The 24,940-nt window shown below is 47.5% G+C and overlaps 1 protein-coding gene across 3 annotated transcripts in view; it reads right to left on the reverse strand.

Annotated features, from left to right (window-relative positions):
- Window positions 1–24,940, reverse strand: part of LOC135907512 (calcium-activated chloride channel regulator 1-like) — a 135,788-nt gene that overhangs the window by 86,429 nt on the left and 24,419 nt on the right. For 2 of the 3 annotated variants that reach the window (XM_070520901.1, XM_070520900.1), the window contains exons 5-6: window positions 9,554–9,668; window positions 6,893–7,120 (exon numbers count right to left, since the gene is read on the reverse strand). In XM_070520901.1, coding sequence (XP_070377002.1) covers window positions 6,893–7,120; window positions 9,554–9,668 — 343 coding nt within the window. Of the gene's footprint in view, window positions 1–6,892; window positions 7,121–9,553; window positions 9,698–24,940 lie in introns of all 3 variants that reach the window. The other variant, XM_070520902.1, reaches the window with a different exon arrangement.

The following is a 24,940-nucleotide window of genomic DNA, read 5'->3' on the forward strand; positions in this document are numbered from 1 at the left end:
AATGTATAAGCCTCACCTGGTTTTTTATTCTCACTAAGGCCGATAATATCCCAACAAATGTCTGATAGTTCCTCGAAGAGACCTGCTAAGCTTGCCTCACTCGAGAGGGTTCGGTATTAATTATTGCAAGGGTCAGTTTCCATTGGCGGCCTGTCCGGTCCCAGATATTCTGAGCACCCTCTGCTGCGTTGCAAGTCTGACCACCCCCTTGGTCAGATGCTCCGCAGCCACTGGGGACTGAGGGCCATTTCATTGAGGAGATCATTCAATTAGGCATGTTGTGGCCGAATACTGCACCAGGAAGGCCAATTCCTGTTTTGGTGAGGGAGTGTCCTTGTTCAAGTTTAGTGGGCCTTTTTAATTTCAAATACTAATCATGACTAATTCAAACACTAATCCTAGCCTTTCTATCGGCGATGTGGTAATCAGTGAAAACGGCATCCTAAACTTGATTCTCAATTTAGACACAAGGGATTGCACTGGTCCTGACAATACTCCGAACAGTTTTCTAGTAACATACTCTCTCTTGTCTTCACGTCATTTGGCGGCCATATTTCCCAAATCGTTGACTTCAGGCATCGTCCACCATTCTTGAAAGCCAGCCAAGGTCCTGCGTCTGTATAAGACTGGTGATAAGCAATTTTTTTTCTAACTATAGACCTGTACTGCTTGCCTCCAATTCCGGAAAACTACTAGAACATATCATGCAGTAGCCCATAATAGAATACCTCAAATCGAATAAAATTCTCTTCAACATACAACACGGATTTCGCCGTGGTTTCAGCACAGCAACACAACCGGTAGAATTTTCACATGACATTGCTACAAATCTTCATATTGGCAATCGAACTGATGCGTTGTTTGTATACTTTTCTAAAGGTTTCGACACGGCTATACACAACAAGCTAATGAGTAAACTAAACGCAATGTTAAATCATACTCTACTGATCGGTTGGATATCTAGCTTTCTTAACTCTCGCTCGCAATTCGTTTCATTTAATTCCACTTTGTCCTCAACTGTGAATGTAACATGAGGTGTTCCACAGGCCTCTGTTCTGGAAGCCTTCTTATGGACTCACCAGGTCGATGTGCACGTGGGTAAAACGCACGTCAGAAGGCCCTACGGTTCCCAGCGGACTGATGGTGTGGCGCAGAACTTTCTTTTGCTGGTACTGGACACAAGCCCACGTCTAGCGTCGGACATCGATAATCATGCGCGGCCACAGGTATCGAGCAATAACGAAGTATTCAGATATACGATCACCGAGATGCGACAAGGAATGTGTGGCATTGAAGACGGTGCGGCGAAATTGTCACAGAACGTAGCGGCGAGGACAACCTGTAGAGACATCGCAAACCAAGGCAATATCGCTATCTGGAAAGTGGACGTCTGGAAGTTGGAGGGAACTATCCTTCAGTCGTAAGGCCTGAAGTTCGCTTTGCTTTCGCTGTGCTTTAGCCATAGCTGCAAAATCGACTGGGTTGTCTGTGTAGCTGACATGCTGAATGTCGCTCGTAAATTCAAACATGCAGGCAAGTTAACGAATCTCACGGGAAGTGGGGGCAGAATTGGTTGTGGTCAGGTAGGATGTAAATTTGCCGACCTTGGAGCAGGCGCCGAAAATGCCTTACGGCCGAGTTGGCCATCAGCAGTTCACGAGAGAAAGTGCTATATCAGCGCTCGGCTTGACAGAACTTTCGCAAGAAGCATGTCACCGGCTGCCACACACTATGGACCGATTGATGCAGCATTCTACCGACGGCGACGTCTAAGGTGTCCACTGTGAGTGACATCAGGGCATTGCAATGGGATGTGCAAATAGAGTCGCGTTGGTGAAAGCTTCCTTGATGGAACTCGAAGGCTTCTCAGCGGCATCTGTAAAGGAGATGGGACCGTTTGCTTTTATGTGACCGGGCAGGAGTGCGTCAAATGGTCGCAAGGGGACAGCGCAGCGACGGATGAACCGCCGATCATACTAGCTAAGCCCAAAGAATTGTCTTAGTTACTTTGTGGTCGCAGGTCGTGGAAACTGCACTATAGCTTCTACACGAACCGCAGGTGGAGATATCACGCGGGCATCGATGCGATGGCCAAGAATGTTCAGTGCACTGACACAAAACTCGCTCTTCGCGCCGTTCACGACTAGCCCGTACTCCCGTATTTGGTGAAACACCTGGCGCTAGTGAAGTGCGTGGTCGTCTGCTTAAGCGCGCAAGACGAGGATGTCGTCGATGTATGCGAAACAGCAGCACAACCACGGCGATCCTGATCAAGAAATTGTTGAAACGTTTGTGCGGTGTTGCGCCGACCGAATGGCAACACGAGGTACTCTAGCATGCCAAACGTCTTCTTATAGCTGTCTTTGGTACATCGCAAGGTTCCAGAGGTATTTGATGGCATGCCATGACTATGTCCATCTTGCTGAATCTTGTGCACCCATGCAGCAACTTGGGAAGTCCAGAATGCTTGGGATGGGGTACCCATCCGGTACTGTCAATATGTTGAGGGTGCAGTAGTCACCGCACGGTCTGCAGTCAACGATTGGCTTGGGGGCCATGTGTAACGGTGATGATCATGGGCCAGGTGATGGGCGCACGTATCCGAGCTCGAGTATATGTTAAAATTCTTGCCGCCGCGCCATCTAGTAACGGTCCGCAGCAAGACGACGAGGACTTGAGAGAACTAGTACACCCTAAACCCCAATGTGATAGGTTACGTCATGCACCAGGTCTTCAAAACAAGGCACACGGAAGAGATCTGTAAACTCTTCGAGAAATAAAGAACGTGGTAGAGAGGCTTTGGCATGTGCTTGTACGCGCCGCAAGAGTGGCAAACGGGATGTGACGCCTTGAACCGATAGGTTAGTCTCGTAATCCAGTAGACGACTACGGTGGGAATTGACCACAAGCTTAAAATGCCAGAATAAATCCGCAAGAATAATTGCCACACGTTTCGCGCTATCAAAACGATTAATCTGGGTGTTCTTCGCAAGCCGATGTCAAGGGTGACAGGCGTTTGTCCATAGGTCCATATGTTCGTACTGTTCACGGCGGTGACAGGTGGGGTTGTGAGGCGTCGGCGCTGGTCCTCCAGCGTAGGAGGGATTACGCACCCCTCTGCCCCAGTGTCCGTAAGATAACACAACTTATTGAAGGTCGGTGGTGGGAAATAAGCGGCTGGTGTTCGGCAGAAAAATGCCAGGAGACAACTGCTCCACCTAATGAAAATCTACGATCTCTCAAGCGAGGCCTTATAGCGTTCCGATGCCCCTTGTTGGTTCGCTCATCCAGAGGAGGTGCCGCGTCCGAGATTTCGCGTTCGCGTATACCTTTATTCTGTCTCTAGCCGTCCCCTCGCACCAGCATTGCACCGCCACCTAGCGGTCCTTGCGCCAATGCGGTGAACGTGACATAGCCGTTGTGGTACCGTACGCAATTTCATAACGCGCTTGTTCAGCAACTCTGAGCAGACAGTCTTAACTAGGCCGCCCTCTTAATTTATTACGCTAGATAAATGACCTTTTCATCAAACACTAGTAGACTTCATGCATCAAACTTTTTTGTATGTGAGAACATTGCGACTTCTTTCGAACTTAAGAAACCTTCACGAAAAACTTGCTGTTATCCATAGAGGCACAACTTTAAACCACGCAATCTTAGGTCAACCTAGAAACACAAATGTCTCCCCAAACGTCTCCAATTTTGAGCCCGTCAGGTCATCGCCCGGGTCAAATGTAGGTGTCGACAGTTTCAACTGACCTTGGGTGCTTTAGGACATTCCTAGTCTTAATGAGCGTTCTCGACTAAGCACATTCCCAACCGCAACACGCAGCATCGACGCTTCGAGCAAAATGAGCTTGCGGAAAATGCCTACACTAACACAACAAACAAAATATAGGCGCCTCAGCATAGGTTTTCTTTTCTACATCCCACAAAACTCCGTATGGACATGCACATAACGCACTGCTTTTGCACTAACGACACCTTTACACTTTCCGTTGTTTCTCTGTGGTGTGCGCGAGTTGAACTAGCCATATCAATAACTAGCCCGCTATCAGAACCTGATTTCTTCACCTTATAAATATGATGGAATCACTAAATAATTTATTTTCATTCACAATCATCTACACGTTCACTTACATAAATTATCGAGAAAATTGGTGCTTTTATCCTGTACGTTTATCTTTTAGTAACATTGTTCATTTCCCTACCAATATGTAGCAAGCGTATTGAAGACATTGCTTAGCATTTTTGATGTCTGCTATGTGGAAACAAATATCGTTATGGAGATATACATTTAATATTCATGCGAAATTAGCACGTATTGAAATAGTTGCATTATGTACATAATTCATGCTTCATTGTATAAACCAAACTTCATCAATCATATGTGAGCAGCATTCCGGGCAAGTTGGTAATCCATTGTTTAAATGATATTGCGCGACATAAAAAACGACACGGACGTGAAAGAAGACGACACACCAAGCGCTTGGTGTGTCGTCTTCTTTCACGTCCGTGTCGTTTTTTATGTCGCGCAATATCATTTAAACAATCATATGTCTGTCTACTATGTCTTAGAAGTGAGAGTAAAAATATTGGGCAAATATTGAGCCTGTAAATGAATAAACAAGTAAATAATCGTTAGTATGTAAAAAAAAGCCGCAGTTTCGCCCGAAAGGCTAAGGATCAGTTGCGATAGCAAATTAGTCGACAGCAAGGTGAACTTGTTACCGGCCGTATAACACAATACCGGCCGTATAAGCTTGAGAACATACGCGTACTTACATATTTAGAGGCATGATGTCACGTTCGCAGAAGCCAACGTGAAGATATCTCACTCGATGACCGCAGAAACTCGCTGTCAAAACGCTGTTAAGCGCGGAAACGCGGCAGCAGCAGCGAGCGAATAGACCTTCGTGCAGCCGCTGGTATCAACTCGAAGTACGCCGCGAAAGGACAGCGCAGCACGGATTCTGTACTCGTCACACATAGGTTTAACGATACACCGACCCGGCCGCGTGTATGGAGAACACATCATCTTGGAGCAGTGGGGTCAGAGCTGCGCTTCTATTGGCTCTCGCCACAGGCCACTTCCGCTATGATGGCAGCACCCAGGGCCACGGCCTCCGACTTTGCCTCTGAGATTTAGGTTTGTTTACGCTCCGACAATGGCCTGCCACCATGCTGAATGCGATGCAGCAGAGGGCACTGACACCCATTTGATTATTGGAGCGCGGGACATTTGCTTTTTGGTGTATCCGAGGAACGTGAAGCAACTTCAAATGCCTCAAGAAACGCCTATCCAACACTGCGCACGGTTTGTGTGCAGGCTTTTGACAACGCTACGCCAGCCTGTCGAAAGCCTGGCGATCCATTTTCAATGACGCTGAAAAAGCACTCGCGTGGAAAGTGGGCACGCGCCCCAGCGAGAAGGAAGAAGACGGCGGCTGGATTATGGAGCCATGTTTTGAGGCCACAACAATAACGACGACACAGCAAGTTTTTGTTGCAATTCAAAGTGCGTATTTTCCAGAACGCTAGTATGGTCATGTAATTCAGGCAAGAGGCATGGCAAGGCAGCAAGAAAGTGCTTATGGTTTGAAGCACGCTTTGAAAGCTTATGGACGCACACCTGCAAATATATGCGCAATTCTCATTCTGTGTGGCATGTACTCAGTAAGTCTGTGCGGAAGGGAATTGTTTTGGACAAGCGCGTGCTTCTCGTAAAGAATGCAGCGTTAAGTCTTACCTGATCGTACTAGTGTTCTCGGAAATATGCACTTTGAATTGTAACATGAACACATGGCCCCGTGATAACGCTGCCGTCTTCTTCCACTTCGTTGGCTCGTGTGCGCTTTACGCATGAATGTTTTTTCAGCGTCGTTGAAAACGGAGCGACAAGGCTTTCGGCAGCGAGGTGTAGTGTTGTCAAATGCCTGCACACAAGCTTAGCGCAACGTTGCACAGACGCTTCATGAGGCGTTTCACGTTTCTTCAGGTGCCTTGCATACATCACAATGCAAGTGATGCGCGCTCCTATCACCAAACCGTTGTAAGTGCCCACTGCTGCATCATAGAACTGTATCGGGTTCACCGTGTCGGCAGTCCAGCGGCGGAACGTAAGTAAACTTAAATTTTGGAGGCAGCGGCGGAGACCGCGTCCCTAGGGGCCGCCATGCTAGCGGAAGTGGCCTGCGGCGAGAGCGAATGGGCACCAATCTCTGACTGCCCCCGCCACCCCCCCCTCTAATCCTACCGGCGCCTACGGAATATATTTTCAGTATACGCGGCCGGACGCGCTCGGCTAACCGCGCTGCCAGGAGTAGAACACGCCTTCCCCTTTCTCTACCCTCCCTTGAATGAAGCTTTGGGCGCGGCAGAAGCTGGCACGCTTCCTTCCTGCTTTCCGCGGTTGAGTGCACGAGATTGAACTGCAATCACCGGCGCACCATTGCACGCTTTCAACTGCATATACACCATAGCGCGCTCAGCAATGCTTTTATCGCACTTTTATCGACGGAATAATACTACACAAAAAATAGTGCAGGGACGCTAGTTAACGAAGCAAATATGACGGATTTCAGCCTGGTGCCTGTTGGTTTTGGGAAAGCGCATTTCTAATCCCCGCGAGGTATGCCCAAGAAACACAATGAGAACGTGTTTCTGGTCTATTGCGTCAGGCTAGCTACTACTTTTCGTACATACAGGAAGCGTTCGATTTCTTTATTAGTAATTACAACTACCAGGCCAAAGAAAATGATATCGGTAGTTATCGTTGGAGGCAAACGCTGTTAATTTCTATAGGAATGATTAACACTATCGCTGTTTATATTGGACATCTCCTGTTTAAATTTTAAAAAGACGGGTAATGCAAGACGACATAAATGCGTACCTCCAGAGCGCGCTGAAGTCCACACCCAATGCAGGTACGGGCCACCGGCGACATGTTCTTCACGGCATCTCGAAAGCCTTCTACCGTTTGGTGATTGACAGCCATCATGGGGTGCAGGACCTTCGCGACGGTGCTGAACGTGACGATGGCGAGCTGCACCAAGTCGTCGAGCAAACTCGGGAGGAAGCCGTCGAGAACGTCTTTTAGGGTTCCCAGTCTTTTGTGTTCCTGCAACGTAGACGACATTAAATGCAGAAATTGTCCGGCATATGCGGTCGTCTAGGAAGGCGGGAATATAATTGATTGAATTCAATTTGGCATCACTAGTGCAACAGAAAGTTCCCTACAGAATAAAAAAGCCGGGGCAGGTCATGCGGCTTATCGAGAAGCACTAAAGGCACCTCTACATGTAGCTTTAAAGGCAGTTAAAGGCCAACAAAATCACCGACCTTTGTAGTCCGTGAACACGGTCAAAAGGCGAAGCAGTGTTGGTTACACCGAGTGGAGCACCATGCAAGTAAAACTTCGCACGCAGTCGATGCTCTAAATATTTTGTTTCACAATTATTTAAGCTCATTTTTGGTTTTGCGTGCATCGCGTGGTGAGAATACATTAGGAGTTCTTTTTTTTCTTAAGGTTCTCCCAGTGCTTTTTTTGCGCGTGAGGTTTCTGTAGCGCACAGCTCTGTATCGGCTGTACGACGAAGAACTCGTTCACGAGTCAATTCCCGCTGACGCTCGCGGTAGGCAGCTTTTTCCTGAGGAGTACGCACTACTCGTCGCCTTTACATAGCTTTAGCTGGGGTGGAATGTGTGGAACCCCTAATCCAAAGCTCCTTGTAGTGGGCGCATGGTTCACCACTGGAGATTCAGGCGCGGCAATTCTTTTGATGATTGACGTCTTTGTGTTTCTTAATGAGGTTACATAAACATTCGGCTGCGATGGAGAGAACGACGTCAGTGACGGTGAGACGGCAGTCTGCTGATGTCGTTTGCGATCGACGTCTCAGATTGCTCCGTGGCGTGGTAGCAGCATGCGCGCGGTATTGTCGTTTGGGAATGTTCGAAATTAAATGCCTGCAAAATTAAATCTATCCGTCACGTAAGACAATGAATGGCTCATGCCCCCGGTATACGCGGCCTCCCTGTGTCAACAACAGTGAAACTCTGCGCTGGAATGACGATAACGCTCGATTCTTTGCTGCTGCTGATGATAGTTTTAGCGAACTCGGACAACAATAAAGGGCTTCTCTGTAAGGCAAGGAGAAATCACACGTCCAGAACAGCGCAATCAACTTCGATGTCGGCACCTCAATAAAAAAAATTAGGACACACCAAATTTAAGGCGAATTGAATATTTTTTTTTGCTCTATACCTTGTCTACTAAAACTGAGAAGAATTTTGCATGAGTGTTTTTCCAGAAAAAGAACACATTACTCAATAACGTGGACTTCATCCATTCCCACCAAACAGTGAACAGGCATAATTCACAACTTAGCCTGAAAATGAGAGCAAGGACCTGTCAATGTAGCGCCCTGGCGATGCACTGTTCAGCGGCCTCAGGGCCTCGTACCCACTACCTCGATATCAGCAGCCATGTGACTCCTGCACCCATCACGGGAGCTCACCATCAATCACGCCGGCGCACGTAAAAGCAATACAGTGAGCAAATGTATTTGAAGCGATCTCACTACGATGTCTAGAGAAGCGACATGATGGTTTCGGCACGCTAACCTGTACAATTTATATTACACTTGCCCACGCCACTGACAAGACAATGAAGCCCATTTCCCTGACATATTTAGGAAGTACAATCAATACTCCGCGCGTTGGATGATATATGTAACCAATCATGCGCGCTATCTTCCGCTGGTGTCGAGAAACCCTAGTTCCTTCTGCATCAACAGCAATTATGGAAACACATTTCATTCAGCCTTTGTAAAGCTATGAGACTCGCATCGATTAGGGTACAGGATTCTGCATTGTAACCTTGTTTTGATATTCGCTTCTAAAGTTCTTCGTGCAAACGCTTTCTTTTGCACCATGAGATATCGTTCTGAAAAACTTTCCGCGAGGTGCGCGGTAAGTAATTCTGTCGAAATCTTTAGAGCGTGACACCTCATGAGACAGAGAATTTACGTTCTTATATTGCAATGAATTATTAGCCGACAGCGGAGGCCTACAGATGTAAGCTTCCGCGGCACTGTGTAAAGTTTTAGGCAAGATCAAAGCGCACACCTTTCATTCGCAGAGGAATCGGGTGGGTAACTGAGTGCCAGAAAACTGCGTGCTCACTCTTTTATTTACTCCTAGGGTCGTTCAGTTCGGCGGATGTGCCCGCGTAGACGTTATTGTAATAGCCTTAAAAAGATAAGATTACCATATCGCTGCTCTAGCAGGGTAGTTCACTGCCCCTTGTATGAGGTACAGGTATGGTACCAAGGACTCCGCTTTACGTATACTCAAAAAACAAGATTGCCTAATAAACAAGGTTATTCGAGCTTATATTTGCGCAGAGCATGTCATGATGTGAAATTACTGACCAGTAATCGCTAAACCTATCTAGAATGTCACTTGAGAAATTCGAACTCTTTTCTTTCCATTGGCGCAATATTCTAAAAAGTTACTATTATGAAATAGCGTAGGAAGCAAAAGCTTTCACCTTCATACTCTTGGAAAGGTCAAGGACCAGCACAGCTCGCAGGCTTGTTCCAGGTTTCTGCTGAATTTCATCAAATTGCAACAAGACGGGCTTGGACATGTTGGGTGGAGGAAGACTGAAGGCAACGATGAAAACACAGCGCACCTGTCACTTGAGAATAATAGATATCGACATTGTAAATATGTGATAACAGCCAACAAAGGTTAGGGCAGGTGAGGATATCAGTAGCCCCAAGGGCATTGTGGCCACCATGGAAAGTGATAATTTTTTTGCAAACCCTGAGTGTGACTGACTATGACCATGACTACGATTTAATGGCTGATACTGATATATGCTGCTGGTCTCTCGCCGAAAAGTCACACATATGAACACAGCACCTTTTCTCACGATTTTTCGAGGTGTCACGGCTGCAGGCCTTATTTTCTATGGAAAGACGCAGTGATGTGAAAAATTATCCCTATATGTGCTCTTGGAACAAATATACGTCATCAAGAGCGCGATTCTTTCAATGAAGGAAACATTTCTATGCGAACTTTCCTAAGGTTGCGGGTTTGGCGCATCTCCATTGTCAGTGTATCGCCGAGTAAACTGGTGTAGAGTACTACTCATTATTTCGAGGATCAGCCAGATTCTAGGATGCGCGCCGGCGCTGGATACAGCGCAGTCTATATGGTAGTCATGTGCTTGGATTTAGGCTCCCTAGCAAACAGTGTCATAGTAAAGGTAACCGATCAAGGAGACAGTATATTTGACAGTCGCATAGTTCAGGGGGTGGGGATGAACACGTCTGGTCATCTTCACTGTCAGGCATGTAATCATGATGGTGAGGAATGCTGTGCAGAATGTAATCAGTTGTATTGCCTTTATTACACTGCTACACAAAGGATTGGTGTTTCTGATACTTGAACGCTTTGACTTTGATTTGGCTCCATTTTTTTTTATTCAAGGAGGGAGAGGCGGCGTGACAGCCATTCTTCACTGAGCAGCTGGACGCAGGCAGTCACCCCTTTTATTAACAGCGATGGACAGCTTGACATCGAAAACATGATTGGGACGCGTATTTAATAAGCAGTGATGTACTAATTCTTTGAGCATTTAATATAATCCACAGACACTTAGGTTACAAGCTAGCGCGAAAATGATGACAGTGTAAATATATTAACACAGACAGATCGCATGTACACATCGCCTGAAACTAGAGAACGCACCATCGTATCAATGTTCAGTCAGATGAAGGCAAAAACTAGAATGTAAGTACATAAAAAGCAAACCTTAACTATAAACTAGCATAGCATGGAAGACACATTCTCATCAAGCAATTCAAGAACGAACTCTAAATTTGGAGATGGGGTAGCAACGGTCAATCAAAATATTACATCGCTTTACCTGCTTAAAGTAAGTGGCAGTAATCTTCATATCATAATTATACAAGAGTTTGGTTTACAATTGGGGAAGCCGGAATCAAAGAACTCATTTAAGATAGTTTGTGCGGCCAAGCGTATATTTCACCTCTCAGGATAACGCATGTTGCAAGCGCTCGTATTAATTAGCTTCAGTTTGTGTGATATCAACACCGATTGGATACGTACTTTCTTTTTGCATCGCGCTAAGCGACCGAGCATGCATTAACCTAGAGCCAGCAAATAATTAAACATACTGCCCTTGCATCCAAAATTACAGTTTTGATTAAACTTTTAATAAGCAAGAATGCTTTGGTGCACTAATTGGTAAAGCACATTAAAGGGTTAAAAGCGCACAGACGGGGACAGAGCGAGGAAGAACAGGACACAGCTCAGGGCCGAGCAGCTTTGTTCCTCACTCTGTCTCCATCTGTGCGCGCAGTTAACCACTTAGGTTTGCTAAACAGTGCCTGGAGAGCGGTGCTCAATTTTTAAGTCGGCATGAGCCTGTGGCTGATTACTTTTCCCGTGCGTTTTTTTCGTGTTTGCCCTTGTTTTCTGGCTGCGACTGTATTGCAGCATTTATTGGGGTGTGCACAAAAGTAGCAAATTTATCTTCAATATAAAACAAGCTGTGGAAGCCATACTACTGCACCGACTCTTTTTATACTGTTATCACCTGAGCTTTGTTAATTGACCAACATTCCAAGCGCTCTCGCACCAGTCGTAAAAGCCAATTGGATTTAGCATTCAATCGAGCGCAAAAACAGCACGTCCTGCGTTCCTCGCATCTGATACATGCCACGTTGGCACATGCCAATAGCCTGAAAGTGGCCCTAAGGATGTAAAATAACATGCCTCCTTTGAACAAGGGGATCATCGAGACTCATCAAGGGTAGACGTTCAATCACGCAACGTTGTTCAGCATTCTATAATCTAAACAAACAAGAGGATCCCAGCTTAGGGATAGAGTACTCTGCTTGAACGTATCATAAGAAGCGAACAAACACTGACAATAAGCACAACATAGTCGGAAATTACTTTCGCCTAATAAACGAAATAAAGAAACGATAATAAGATAAAAACAACTTGCCTCTGGTGGGAACCGAACCTGCAACCTTCGCATTTCGCGTGCGATGCTCTACCAATTAAGCTACTGCGGCGCCGTTTACCCATCCACTTTCTTGGGCATTCATGTGTCTTAATAGAACGCTGGGAGTGTTAGCCAGCGCTACCACTCGCAGACCTTGGCTTCGGACGTTCCACGTCCTTTTTGCCGCAGGCCTCACAAGGACGTGATCTTATTGGGTGAAGGCAACTGGTCCATAAACCCATACCTGCTACCTGAGGGCATCAATGCTGCCAGATTCGAGAACCTCATTATGTATTAACGAGAGTTTCAACATGTCGTTCAAGTGGTCTTTTATAATTTTGTGCTCGGAATGCGATACAAGGCTCGGCTGATGGCGGACAGGCTCATGTCGTTCCGTGTCAATATGATGCTCCACAAGCCGTGGACAGCGAAGTTCTTCTGTTGAGGGTGCAATGCAGGAATGGTATAGATTACCAAATTCTTTTAAAGATTCCCAGACAGTGTTCAAAAGTTTCACGGCCAAGTAGAACAGCTCCCATGGGAGCACATTAGTACGCAAAGCGACAGGCTTCGCGTTAGTAGCTGGCGCCATTCAGGTGAATACACGAAAAAAACTTCAGACGCATCACCGATTCGTTCGCCGCGACGTGGTTGAGTAGATGGGTGGTAGTGTTAAGAACAAAAACACGTGTTTGACCATCCATACAAGCGAGGAGTCTCCGTGGCGACAAGGGTCGTTGAACGGCACACAAAGCTCAGATGATTCGAACAAGATCTCACCGGTAATGTTGCGCGCGAACAGAACAGGTATCCACGCGGCGTATTCTGTAAGAGTCCACCTAGTGGAATTTCGATTTCAACCACCGCTGATTGGCTGGGGCTGGTCATCTCCACCTCGCTCGCGCAGCTCCAAACACTCAGCACATCAGCTGCGGCCGAAATGGGCAGTCCACAAGGTGGACTCTTAAAGAATACCCCTCCAGGTCCCAGACCAAGGCTGCCGAATTCAATTTCGCCAGGTAATCTTGTGGTGATATTGAGGAACAATGACCGATAGACGTTTGAACGAAAAATGGCTACTTCAGGCAGGCAACTGGTGGCGAATACGTGACGCAGACGTAAGAGAGAGCTTTATTCACTTGTAAGGAGGTTTATTGGATGAGTCCAACAAACAGGCGGTAGCTTGGAACAGTACGTCGGGAGAACAAGATGGTGCTCGAGCGCCGATCTCGTGCCCTCCGCTCTTGATGATGATCGGGATGTCATTCTCGTTCTTTCTTCATTACAATTGCCCCCATCGAGAAAGGAGGAGCCATCCTGGCGATCTAACAGGTGGGGACAAGAGCGTCGAAGTACGGCTTGAGGCGGTCTACGTGAACAACATCACGTCCACGTCTACGACGGTCGCCTTGCAGCGTAAGGGGTTCAATGACGTAGTTTACGGGAGAAGTACGCTCGACGACGTGGTAGGGACCCTGATAATTTGGGAGTAGTTTGGATGACAAGCCAGGGGCGCAAGGTGGTACAAGCAGCCACACAAGTGCTCCAGGAGCGAATGTTGCGGCAGGAGAGTTGTCATGATCGCGCGCGTTTTTATGGCGTTGTTGGTCGGCTGAAGTAAAGCGCTTGGCTAGTTGTCGGCAATCTTCAGCGTAACGGGTGGCTTCCGACACGGGCGTGCAATCTGAGGCATCTGGTGCGTATGGCGGCAACGTGTCGTAAGTGTGCGTCGGCTGGCAACCGTACAGAAGGAAGAAAGGGGTAAACCTGGTTGTAACTTGCGCAGCGGTGTTAGACGCGTATGTTACAAATGGAAGAAACAGGTCCCAGTTTGATTGATCAGATGTAACAGCTATTGCAAGCATGTACAATGTTTCGCTGGTGGAGAAGTGCTTGAATTACGCCGCCACGGTCACTGAGGAGTTCGAGAGGAGGACCGTGTCGAATCCCAACACGAATGAGGATGAACGAAGCGGCGTCCTGTGCTGTCGCCGTGGGAAGAGCAGCGGTTTCGTCGTATAGTGTAAGGTGGTCGACAGCAATGATAGCCCATCGGTTTCCCACCGTGGTCAAAGGTAAAGGACCATAAATGTCAATTCCAACGCGGTCGAATGGGCGGCCTGAGCATGGAACGAGCTGTAATAAACCTGCTGCAGGATGCGGTGGTTTTTTTCATCGCTGACACTCGTGGCAACCGCGAATGAACTTGCGGACAACGCAAAACATGCCGCGACAGTAGTACCTTTTCCATAAGCGTTCATAGGTCTTGATGACACCATCGTGAGCACACTGCGGGTCGGAGTGAAAGGACGCACAGATTGTAGAGCGCAGCGTTCTGGGGATAACTAGGAGCCACTTCCTACCCTCTGGCGAGTAGTTGAGCCAGTACAAGAGGCCATCACGGATGCTGAAGTGCGAAGCTTGGCGTCGCAGTGTTCGAGTGGTCGAAAGGGTGGGTGCCTCAGATAAAACATCAAGAAGCGAAGCGATCCAGGAATCGAGGCGGTGTGCAGAGGATACGGTGGCGAGGTCAAGAGCTGACCATGGGTGGTGTAAAGTGAATATGGACGCAGTTTCGGTGGATAGTGGTGACCCCGACAGCGCATCAGCATCGGCATGCTTGCGTCCGGAACGATATATAACGCGGCTGTCAAACTCTTGAAATCGAAAAGCCCAGAGGGCCAGGCGACCTGACGGCTCTTTCAACGAAGACAACCAACATAATGCACGATGGTCCGCACCTAAATCGAACGTGTGGCCATATAAGTAAGGGCGCAACTTGGCAAGTGCCCAGACTATTGCCAAGCATACTTTCTCGGTGATGCTATAGTTGGACTCAGCCTTGGTGATCTCTCTGCCGGCGTATGCGACGACGCTATAATTTTACTCAGCCTTTGGGATCTTTCTGCTGGCGTATGAGACGACATACTCTGCGAACCCAGGCTTTCGTTGTGCGAGAACAGCACCGAGGCCGACACCGCTGGCGTCTGCGTGCAACTCGGTTGCAGCCGTAGGATCGCAGTGGCGCAGTATAAGTGGTAACGTCAGTAAACGGCGATGGGTGGAGAAGGCTTGGTCACACTCAGAAGACCATAACGAGAGATTGGAGGCACTGTTTAAAAGTTGGGTCAAAAGCGCAATTATAGAGGCCAAGTTGCACACAAACCGGAAGCGCACCATCCTGTGCTAAGACGTGACCGGTAATTGTAAGTTTTCGTGCAGCAAAGTGGCACTTCTTGAGATTTAGTTGCAGCTGAGGTGTGTTCAGACAAATCAGGACATGGTTGAGGCGTTCGATATGGGTTGCAAAATCTGGCGCAAAGACAACAATGTCGTCGAGGTAGCAGAGACACATGTGCCACTTCAAACCCCGCAGAACCGAGTCCATCGTGCACTCGAAGTGGCAGGAGCATTGCAGAGGCCGAAGGACATGACACTGAATTTATATAGATTCTCAGGCATGACGAAAGCTGTCCTTGAACGGTCGGCCTCTGCTAAAGGCACCTGCCAATACGCAGAACGCAAATCTGACGACGAAAAAAACTCGGCACCTTGTAGACAATCAAGGGCATCGTCAATTCAGGTAAAGGGCACACGTCTTTTCGAGTGACCTTGCTTAGGCGCCGGTAATCTACGCAGAAGCGAAACGATCCATTTTTTTTTTTGACGAGAACCACAGGGATTGCCCACGGACTTTGTGATGGGCGAATAACGTCGCGCTTACGCATGTCGCCAACCTGGTCAGCAATAACTTGACGTTCCGCGGTGGAAACACGGTAACGGCGTTGTCGCACTGGCGAGTTGGAGCCGGTGTCGATGCTGTGCACAATGGTAGAAGTTCGGCCATTGGCACGTTGGGCAACATCTAAAGAGTCGCGGAACTGGTATAGCAGCTGAAGAAGTGCAGAGCGTTCAAATGGTGACAGTCCGTCTGCGATCGACGAATCGAATAGGTCGGCAGCTGGTACATCAGAAGGATTAACTGCACTGACGACGTCGAGGTGGAGTCGAGCTGAATCTTGCAGCACGGGCAAGATTTGTCCGATATCAATGGGTTGCACGCATCCAAAGGATTCACCTTTAAGCAGTTTGATGTGGTACGGAAGAGGATTTGTGAGGCAGAGAGCATTTGTTCCATTCGAAATAGAGAGGGTCGTATAAGGCAGAAGTGGCTTCCGACTTAGAAGGAGGTGTGATGGCTCAAAGAATGCAACTTCATCACATATGCTGTTGCAGAACACGGGGAGCAGAACAGCTGCTGTCGGCGGAATTTCTGTGTCTTCTGCTGCGACTAGCTTGTGTGCGGCTTGATGAGTGGGTTTGTAGGACTGCTCACACAACGGGAAGAGCTCAAGTTCCGATCTGGCGCAATCAATAACGGCGTTATTATAGGACAGAAAATACTAGCGAAGTATGATATGCGAGTAGGTTGAAAGGACGAGAAACTCAACAATGTAGTGCTCGTAAGCGATAATAAGTCGAGCAGTGAAGGCAGCTATAGACCGAACAGGGTCTCCATTCACTCCATACGTAAGAGCGAATGAGTTGTGGTCAAGAGTTGTTGTTACCTTTGGAAGCTTGCGGCAAAGTGCGACGTCTATAACAGAAACAGCAGCACCGGAATCAATAAGAGCATATGCACGGGTGCCTTCTAGAAAAACTTCGACAATATTCGACGGCAAAGTTCGAAGACATGAGCATTTCGACAGCGCAGTTCTTAGCTCATGAACTGCGGGAGCTAGTTTCCCTAATTTTTAGGGGCTGGTCGAAGATGCATGGGCGACAAGGAGCGGCGTCAGGGTGAAGGTGAGCGACGAGGGTTGGGCTGCGGATAGTCACGTGAAGACGTGCTTGATTGGGGACCCGGACTTTCATGAAGAGAGCCGGGACGATCCATGTAGATCAGTGAAGAGGCGTGTGAGTATCTTGGCGCGTGACGGTGGCTGAATAGGGCGATATGAATAGGGCCACAGCATGCAAAACATATCAGCTGGTTGTCGTGCGTTCTCCAGGGATTTGCAGTTGGGGCTGCAGCATACGGCACAACATGGAATGGTGAGGGCTGTTGAAGCTGCTGCTGCTTTACAACGCAGCGTAACTATTAGGCGCGGCGACTGGTTGCTGCTGAATGGGCACCGGCATGGCCTCGGAAATCTGTTCTTGGATGACGTGTCGAAGCACGGGAGCCAACGGGATTGGTAGCTGCAGTTGTTGCTGCTTTGGAAGCTCCTGACGCTGAGCAAACGGCAGGAGAAACAACTTACGGTCCACTTCCTCGCGCACAAATTCTTTCATTTGTGCGAGAAGGTATGACTGGTCAGGCACGATGTCCAGTGCAGCGAGTGGGTGATTGTACGTGTGAGATGAACGTCGCGTGATGTGAGATGTGAGTGTGAGTGTAAGGCGATTGTACGTGTGAGATGAACGTCGAGAGCCCGCTGCCTTCTGAATTCGTCATAGCTGTGGCACCGAGATACCACTTCAGACACAGTGTCAGGAGACTACGCAAGAAGCATTTGAAAGACATAGTGGTCAGCACCCTTCATAATATGCTGTATTTTGGCACTTTCGCTCATTGAGGCATCGGCGCGCCTGCAGAGATCGATTATGTCCTCAATATAGGCGGTAGAAGTTTCACTTGGTTGCTCTGCTCGTGTGCGCAGCCGTTGCTCGGTGCGTAACTTCCGCATGGCAGGTCGACCTAAAACGGCAGGTATTGCCTCCTTAAAAGTGGACCAGTTACGAAATTCTGATTCGTCATTTGTTTACCACAGCTTCGCCCAGCCAGCCATGTAAAAGTTCGCGGTAGTCAACTTAGCAGCGTCATCCCACTTGTTGGATACACCAACTTTTTCGTAGGCCCACAGCCATTCCTCGACGTCCCGGTTTTCCGTATCCGAAAATACCTGGGGATCTCGCTGGCTAACCCGGCTAGGGCAAACGGCGGCCGGGAGAGATGGTTGCGACTGGGCAGCGTCAGTTTGCATGGTCGAGTGCAACGTGTGGGACTGGAGTTCCAGGGTGTCGGCGATGTGCGTACCCAGCACGATCCACCAAATGTAAAGAGGTTTATAGGACGAGTCCAACAAACAAGCGGTAGCTCGGAACAGTACGTCGGGAGCAGAAGATGGTGGTGTTCGAGCACCGATCTCGTGCCCTCCGCTCTTGATGATGATCGGGATGTTATTCTCTTCCTTTCCTCATTACACACTGCTTATTTACCCTACCCACAGCCGAGGACAAGTGGCCAAACGGTACTCTATGCGAAGGTGAATTCTACGGGAAGCGTCTGTTCGATGGCGCTCACATTAAGGGTGATTCCTCCGGCTGCTTTATCACCAGGCCCTCTGAACGAGAGAAGCCATGCTATGGAGTCAGGTTCAAGTAAGGTATGCACGCGTGATGCTCATGTGGAGTACCACACACTGACGGCGGCCCCACTGTCAACCAACGTCTGAGCTGTTGTCCCGAACTTGCATATCAGTGAAAAGATGGTGTCCAGTAGCCACAGCCGGAAAAAGCTAGAAGTGGCTGCGGCAATGAGAACGCAACTGCAGGCAACCCAATGAATCCATGTCTTCGGCAGCAATTGCAAAAGATACCAGAACATGTTTGCTACCTCGGAAAAACCATATCTCTGATTGTTGTGCCACCGATACTGTTGAAAAAGAGCATCATCAGGGTCTACAAATAAACGTTGGTGGTGTCTCTCGTGGGAGCGTGCCTCAAGGGTTTCTTTGAGTACAACTGGTTGTTCCGAATGCTGACTTAAGGTTTTACGTTAGTCGTAGTCCTCGCTGGAACAGAAGGGGCGTGTTGCCAGTGTTTCACCAATGAATTGTATCTCCAAGGCCAAGTAACTGCTGCCCGGAGGTGTGTAGTTTAGCGATACCCTTCCAATGGTGAAAACCTGGATCTTATATAGCGTCGATGAAAGTCTCAGTTAAGCAAAAGTTCACCATGCTAAAAGTAGCGCTTGGTGGTGCGTTCAAGTTGAGGCCTTCAACGTCGGCAGCCAACTCCTGGAATGGCTTGCCTGGGTTCACATGTCGGTCTGCCAGACAAGCGTAGCGAAGCTGTGTCGGTGAGGGTTTGCCATACAAATCAGCAGGGATTCTCGTCACTGACCTGAAGTACGCGTGATGACCAGATGGCAGGCTGCGTAAAGCTCCATAACTGGTCAGCGCTACTGCTTGCACTTTCCTGGCATTGTCTCAGCCGTTAGCTGTCAGGAGGGTGGCCTGCTGTATGAGATAGGCCTCGCACCGAAGAGCGCCGTCATGCAAGGGGACGCCTAGGAGCTGAGGATAGGGCATCAATGGACTATTTCTCAATGTTCGCGCGTTGAGAGCATGTCCCTAACCACCATTGCCACCAAAAATGCAGCAGTGACACATAGTAATCCTATGGTTAACACGACTTCTATGGAAGCATGTATGCGCTTCGCAGGAACTCATCTCGCCCGCTGTCTTTCTTTTTCCCTCGCCAGTCACTGCGCCCAACGCTATCATCTGCATATCCAACACCTAACCATACATATATTTATCTATATATATATATATAAATATATATATACCCTCTAATATAATCACGTGTGTGCACCATGGGGATGAGGAAAAGAAGATCAATGTAAAAGCAGGAGCCAACGATGCAGCTCAAGGCGACATACGATTTCCTTGGCAAAGTAAGTATAGGTGGGGTTCTTCAACATGAAATCGTGGATATCATGTACCACGCTGAATTACACCAGGACCCCGACATGCTGCTCACCTGGGACAGCCTACATCATAATTTCTATGGCGTCAAGATAATTGCAAATAAAATCAAGTATATGCTCAGGAACTCTTTTAAAGCGACGCACCAAAAACAGCACTAAAGCCTCCGTCCCAGTCGGCTACATCACAAAAAGAAACACCTGAAATTTTCAACACTAGCTCGAATGCAAGTTCCACAGAAGGTGGAAACCGACACGCGTCAATAAAGAGGGTGGACGCGGAACCAGCACCACCTGGGCAACACCCACTCATACGCATGCCCACAAGCAAGGAGCTACATACACTAACAACCAAACAGACACATAGAAGTCAATGCAGGCCTCGACAAGAAACTAACCCGCAAAATACACCACCTCAAGATGGTTCACCCCGGACGTCTGCCCGAACCAAACAGAAATGACTGCTAGGCACTGCGGGTACCACCCGACCCAGCGAATCTCACCCTTTCCTGCAATCCCGCGAACTTGCCGCCAACCAAACTACAGATTTCACCTAAAAGCTGACACTAGCTGCATGAAAAAGCGGAAAATGCGTAAAGGTATCACAATTAAGGTAAGGTGTGCCCTCGGTTCTTTATTCTCCAGGCTACTATGGAAGTCGAATACTGTCCTGGAAAATGCATCGCTCTCGTCTATTCTCTTCTATTCCGGATAAACTCTGCAGTGAACAACTTACGATAATTACTAATTAGCTTGACGATTTATCCTAAGCGAAAAAAAAGGGTAATTTGAACAATTCGTCCAAATTAGGTCAGAAAGTATGCTAGGCGAATACCAGCACAAAGATATTACAGCTGCAGATCCACCCAAGAAAATTATTGCAACCCTTACACCACATAGCTCCTCCGATAGTGCCACAAGCGAGAATTCAGAGCACTGCAGCAGCGTAGTAGCCATATCCCAGAGTCTAAGCCCCAATGAATTTGATCTCCTGAAACGTAGTCTAACGTTTTCTCCCATGAACAACGCAGTAAACGAACACTAACTCCACAAAGATATAACAGAGTTTCCAAGACGCAACGACATTTAGGAGTCATTTTTCGATAGGCTAGAAGCAGGTAAACATAGTGGAGACTCGGTTAGACCATCTAGGACGTGGACAGGGGAAGCCGAACAGTGGCGAGACCTGGATTTGTACAGAAAGCTAATCTCCAAGGAATTTATTCACCGCTGCATTGCTGGACAGGCAAAAGCTTTACTCCCGCTCAGCACCAAATTATTAAGGAACTTGCGGACAAGAATGGTATTGTAAACAACCAGCAGACTCAGGTGGCAGTATTGTAATCTGGCCTGTAAAGAAGTACAAGAATGAGGCCTCGAAACAACTGAGTAACACCACCGATTACAAAAATCTCGACTCTAGCCTAACTTCAGACTACAATAATACTGTGCAAAGCACAATACCCAATCGGCTGTTCAGTGAGCTAATCACGTGATCTCGGGCTAAATTTTATAACAGTTGGGAAAATGAACCGTTCACTTCACCGCTTACGTCAGTAAAGGTTCCACTCCCAAGCCGGAGGTGAAAGAAGGGAGGACGCGACCAATAATCGACAGGGCGCTACCTGGGAAGTGTATATCATCATATGACGAGCGAGGAAGTGCAGAAAGCTTCTGCTGGGTATTAAATAAAAAATATAAGTTAAAAATTATACAGCAAGTTGTAAAGTATAAATGTGTGGTGCCGGATGTTTACGCAGTGAAGAAGTAATTTATTATGTCATTCTTTTTTCATTTTCAGGGGACAGACAGTACCGCAAGCGTAAATGTGTAGGCGGAGCGCAGCGCTATGTCTTCTGCTACCAGGAGTTTGCACGATGCACGCAACAGGAATGCGCTGCCAGCACATCGTAACGTAGCGAGCACGACAAAAACGTCAAGTGGATTTTAGGGTCATCGTTACTAGCCGACTATATTAGTTTCCCTTCTTTTTTCGCCATTCGTCATCGGCTCGGTGATGACTCGCTCTCCGTAGGCGTTGCCGCCATCCCTGCGATCTGTCTCACGGCACATTGTGTGCACAAGCAATGGAACTTTAAATCGAACATTATGGTTGCCTGCATTGCCTGCGCGAAGTAAAATCAAAGAGCGTGGTGCTGACGGTGCGCGATAAGCCGTCGAATTGAGGAGCAAAGTGCGGCACTCCCAAAGTAGACATAAAAAGGCAGCCAAAAAAAAGAGATCTCCACAATATCTTTCCGCCCTGACTGTATATCTTTCTCAGCCTAACGAAGGAAGCACTGGACCAGCCTAGGTTGACCCCTTCTGATTGTTGAACAGCGATTTGCGAGCTATTCATGCTGGCGATCGAACTGGGAATTTGATCTCACCATGCAAATATCTCCTTAGCATTGCCTTTGAAATGTATGTCATGGGAAAGCCCACCTAGCCCTTCTACCGACCAACAGAGTAATTGCGATAGCAACTTCGTGGACAGTGTCAGCAACAGATATCTAGGCCATGCAGATGAATGCTTCGCCTTCAACCGACCTCTGGGAGCTGCAGTCCGGTGGCGATGAACCGCAGTGCAAAATTGCTTCGTCTGCTTGGAATGACCACTCGTACGCTTGCACCCGAGTCTCCTCCAATTGATATTGTAGCTTGCAAAAGGTCTACTTAAAAAGCCGGCAGGGCTGGTGCAACTCATTATCCATCACTTCTTCCAACGCGTATCGCAATCCAACCGTGTTCGACAGCGAAAGAGAAACGCCAAGCAGACGACAAAGGCAAGTAATAGCCTCCGAAGCGACCGACGCACGCGCGCGTGACGTCCGCGTGTCTCCGGGTAGTGCGACCGGTCAGCGTGGTCTGGGTCGCAAGCCAGCAGCCAAGACGCAGCAACGGAACCTAAAGCAAACTACCCCTTCGCCGTTTCCACTCTCAGCCAAATTCGGTTTCGCTTTGGAAATGATTGACAGATGCGTGACGTGAGCATAATTTGTGGTGCCCCCTCGCTATCCCTGACGGCCGTTGCCACGAGCAAACTTTTGCCCAATCAGATGAAGCCGCCGTGTTTGCTCAGTGTTGGGCTGCTGAGCAAGAGGTCGCGGGATCGAATCCCGGCCACGGCGGCCACATTCTAATGGTGGCGAAATGCGAAAACACCCGTGTACTTAGATTTAGGTGCACGTTAAAGAACCCCAGGTGGTCGAAATTTCCGGAGTCCTCCACTACGGCATGCCTCATAACCACAAAGTGGTTTTGACATATAAAACCCCGTAATTAATTTAACCTATCAGATGAGGCGAAGTGAACTGGTTCCCTTCCGAATAGTTATGAGATTCAACCCGTGTATATTCCTTCATGACGCAGAAGAACAAAGAAGCAGGCCGCTTTCAGCTTCTTCCTCAAATAGATAATGTTCCTGCCGAACAAACAATTACGGCAGGAATAGCAGGTCGGCCTATTGTCTAACAAAAATGCTCCTACCGAGAGACAATGTAAAGTCTGAAATCAACCTCTGTCAAACATCCCCACCACCCTGCTGTCTTTCTTTCAAGACACGCCGCACTTCCTTTGAATTACCCACGACATCAACACTAACCGAAACCACGCTATTCTAGTTCCTTTGGATGTTTCTGCCCTTTACACTAACATACCCATGAGGGAAAGAATGAAAGCTGTATCGAAATACCTCGCAGTCAATCCCCAAGCGCCCGCTCCTGAAGTTTACCTGTTGCTTCTCACGTTAGTTCTCACGCTCAACTATTTCAGATTTGATTCTATTCACTACCTGCAAACTTTCGGCACTAACATGGGAACACCATTCGCTCCCGCATATGCAAACATTCTCATGGGGCAGCTTAAAACAGACCTGCTGAAATCCTGCCTTTTATAACGCCAAGCCTATTTTTGTTACACTGACGATATATTTATAATATAGAAACAAAGCACAAGCGCGTAACTGACTTAATTAGCCATTTGAATCGCTTTCACGCAAGTATTTTATTTACTGCTCGCCCACTCTCACAGTCAAATCAACTTCCTCCACACGACGGTCTACACAGAAAACGGAAAACTGAGAAAGACCCTTTCCCAGAAGCGTACAGATAGCCAGCAATATTTTGACAACAGTCATCACCTGCGACACTGCAAGGAAGGAATTTTTGTCGAGCAAGCGAAACGAACAAGAATAATCTGCAGCGAAGATAGCGATTATATCCACAACCTAAATGACCTTAACGAAAGCTAGCAGAATCAAACTATACTCAAGTTACTCTCGATGGATGTTCTGATGATGTGGCAAGATTGGACAGGTAGTCGGAATCAGCTAAGAAAGAGCCTACACCAAAATCTGACAATTCGGCAAAGTTGAGAACGAAATATTCTAATGCTCTCCCAAAGATGAACAACATCCTAAGAAAACGCCACCAATGCTGTAATGTAACGAGCGTTGCAGAAAAGCGTTCCCCGATAACCTATCGGCTTACCTATCGCCGCAATAAAAACTTTAAACACATGTTAGTGCACGCAAATATCAGCAAATCTCATTCCCCCGTATTGAAAGCATGCTATAACTCCTTGTGCAAAACTTGTAGGCACCTTCAATGTTACATAGAAGTTAAAAGCACCGCAAATAGTTAAACCCACGAAGTCAAATCTACCTTTACTTGTACAAGATCGGATGTAGTTTACATACTTGAATGTTCCTTCCCTAATAAACAATATATCGATAAAACGGGACAATCAATGAAGGTCAGATTAAACGCACATCGCCCAGATACAGCTAAAGAGCTTTTAAACCAACAACAACATTTCAATCAACATTTCAACCAACCAGGTCATAACTGTGATGAACTTAAACTTTGAATCTTACGGACAAATTTCTGTTGTGAACGAGGAAGAAAATACAGAGACTCATAGTTATTCACAATACCTTATTCGTAGGTTCAGGACATGGCAACGAGCACGCATAAACGTTTGGAAGGGAGCTTTAGAATCTGTTCGCTATGCTAAATTTTAAGCAATAGGCAAGAACGCTTTCCTTTCCTTTTACTAGCTTTTTATTTCTTTATTGTATTTCGGTTATTTGCTATGTACTTTCTTTTTCATGAGCACCGGTTTCTGCCTCTGCCTATGTTATATCTTTCAGAGACACCATAGCCCACGACCACCAGCGA

Source organism: Dermacentor albipictus, chromosome 6 (genome assembly GCF_038994185.2).
Source record: "Dermacentor albipictus isolate Rhodes 1998 colony chromosome 6, USDA_Dalb.pri_finalv2, whole genome shotgun sequence".
NCBI classification, from domain to species: Eukaryota; Metazoa; Arthropoda; class Arachnida; order Ixodida; family Ixodidae; genus Dermacentor; species Dermacentor albipictus.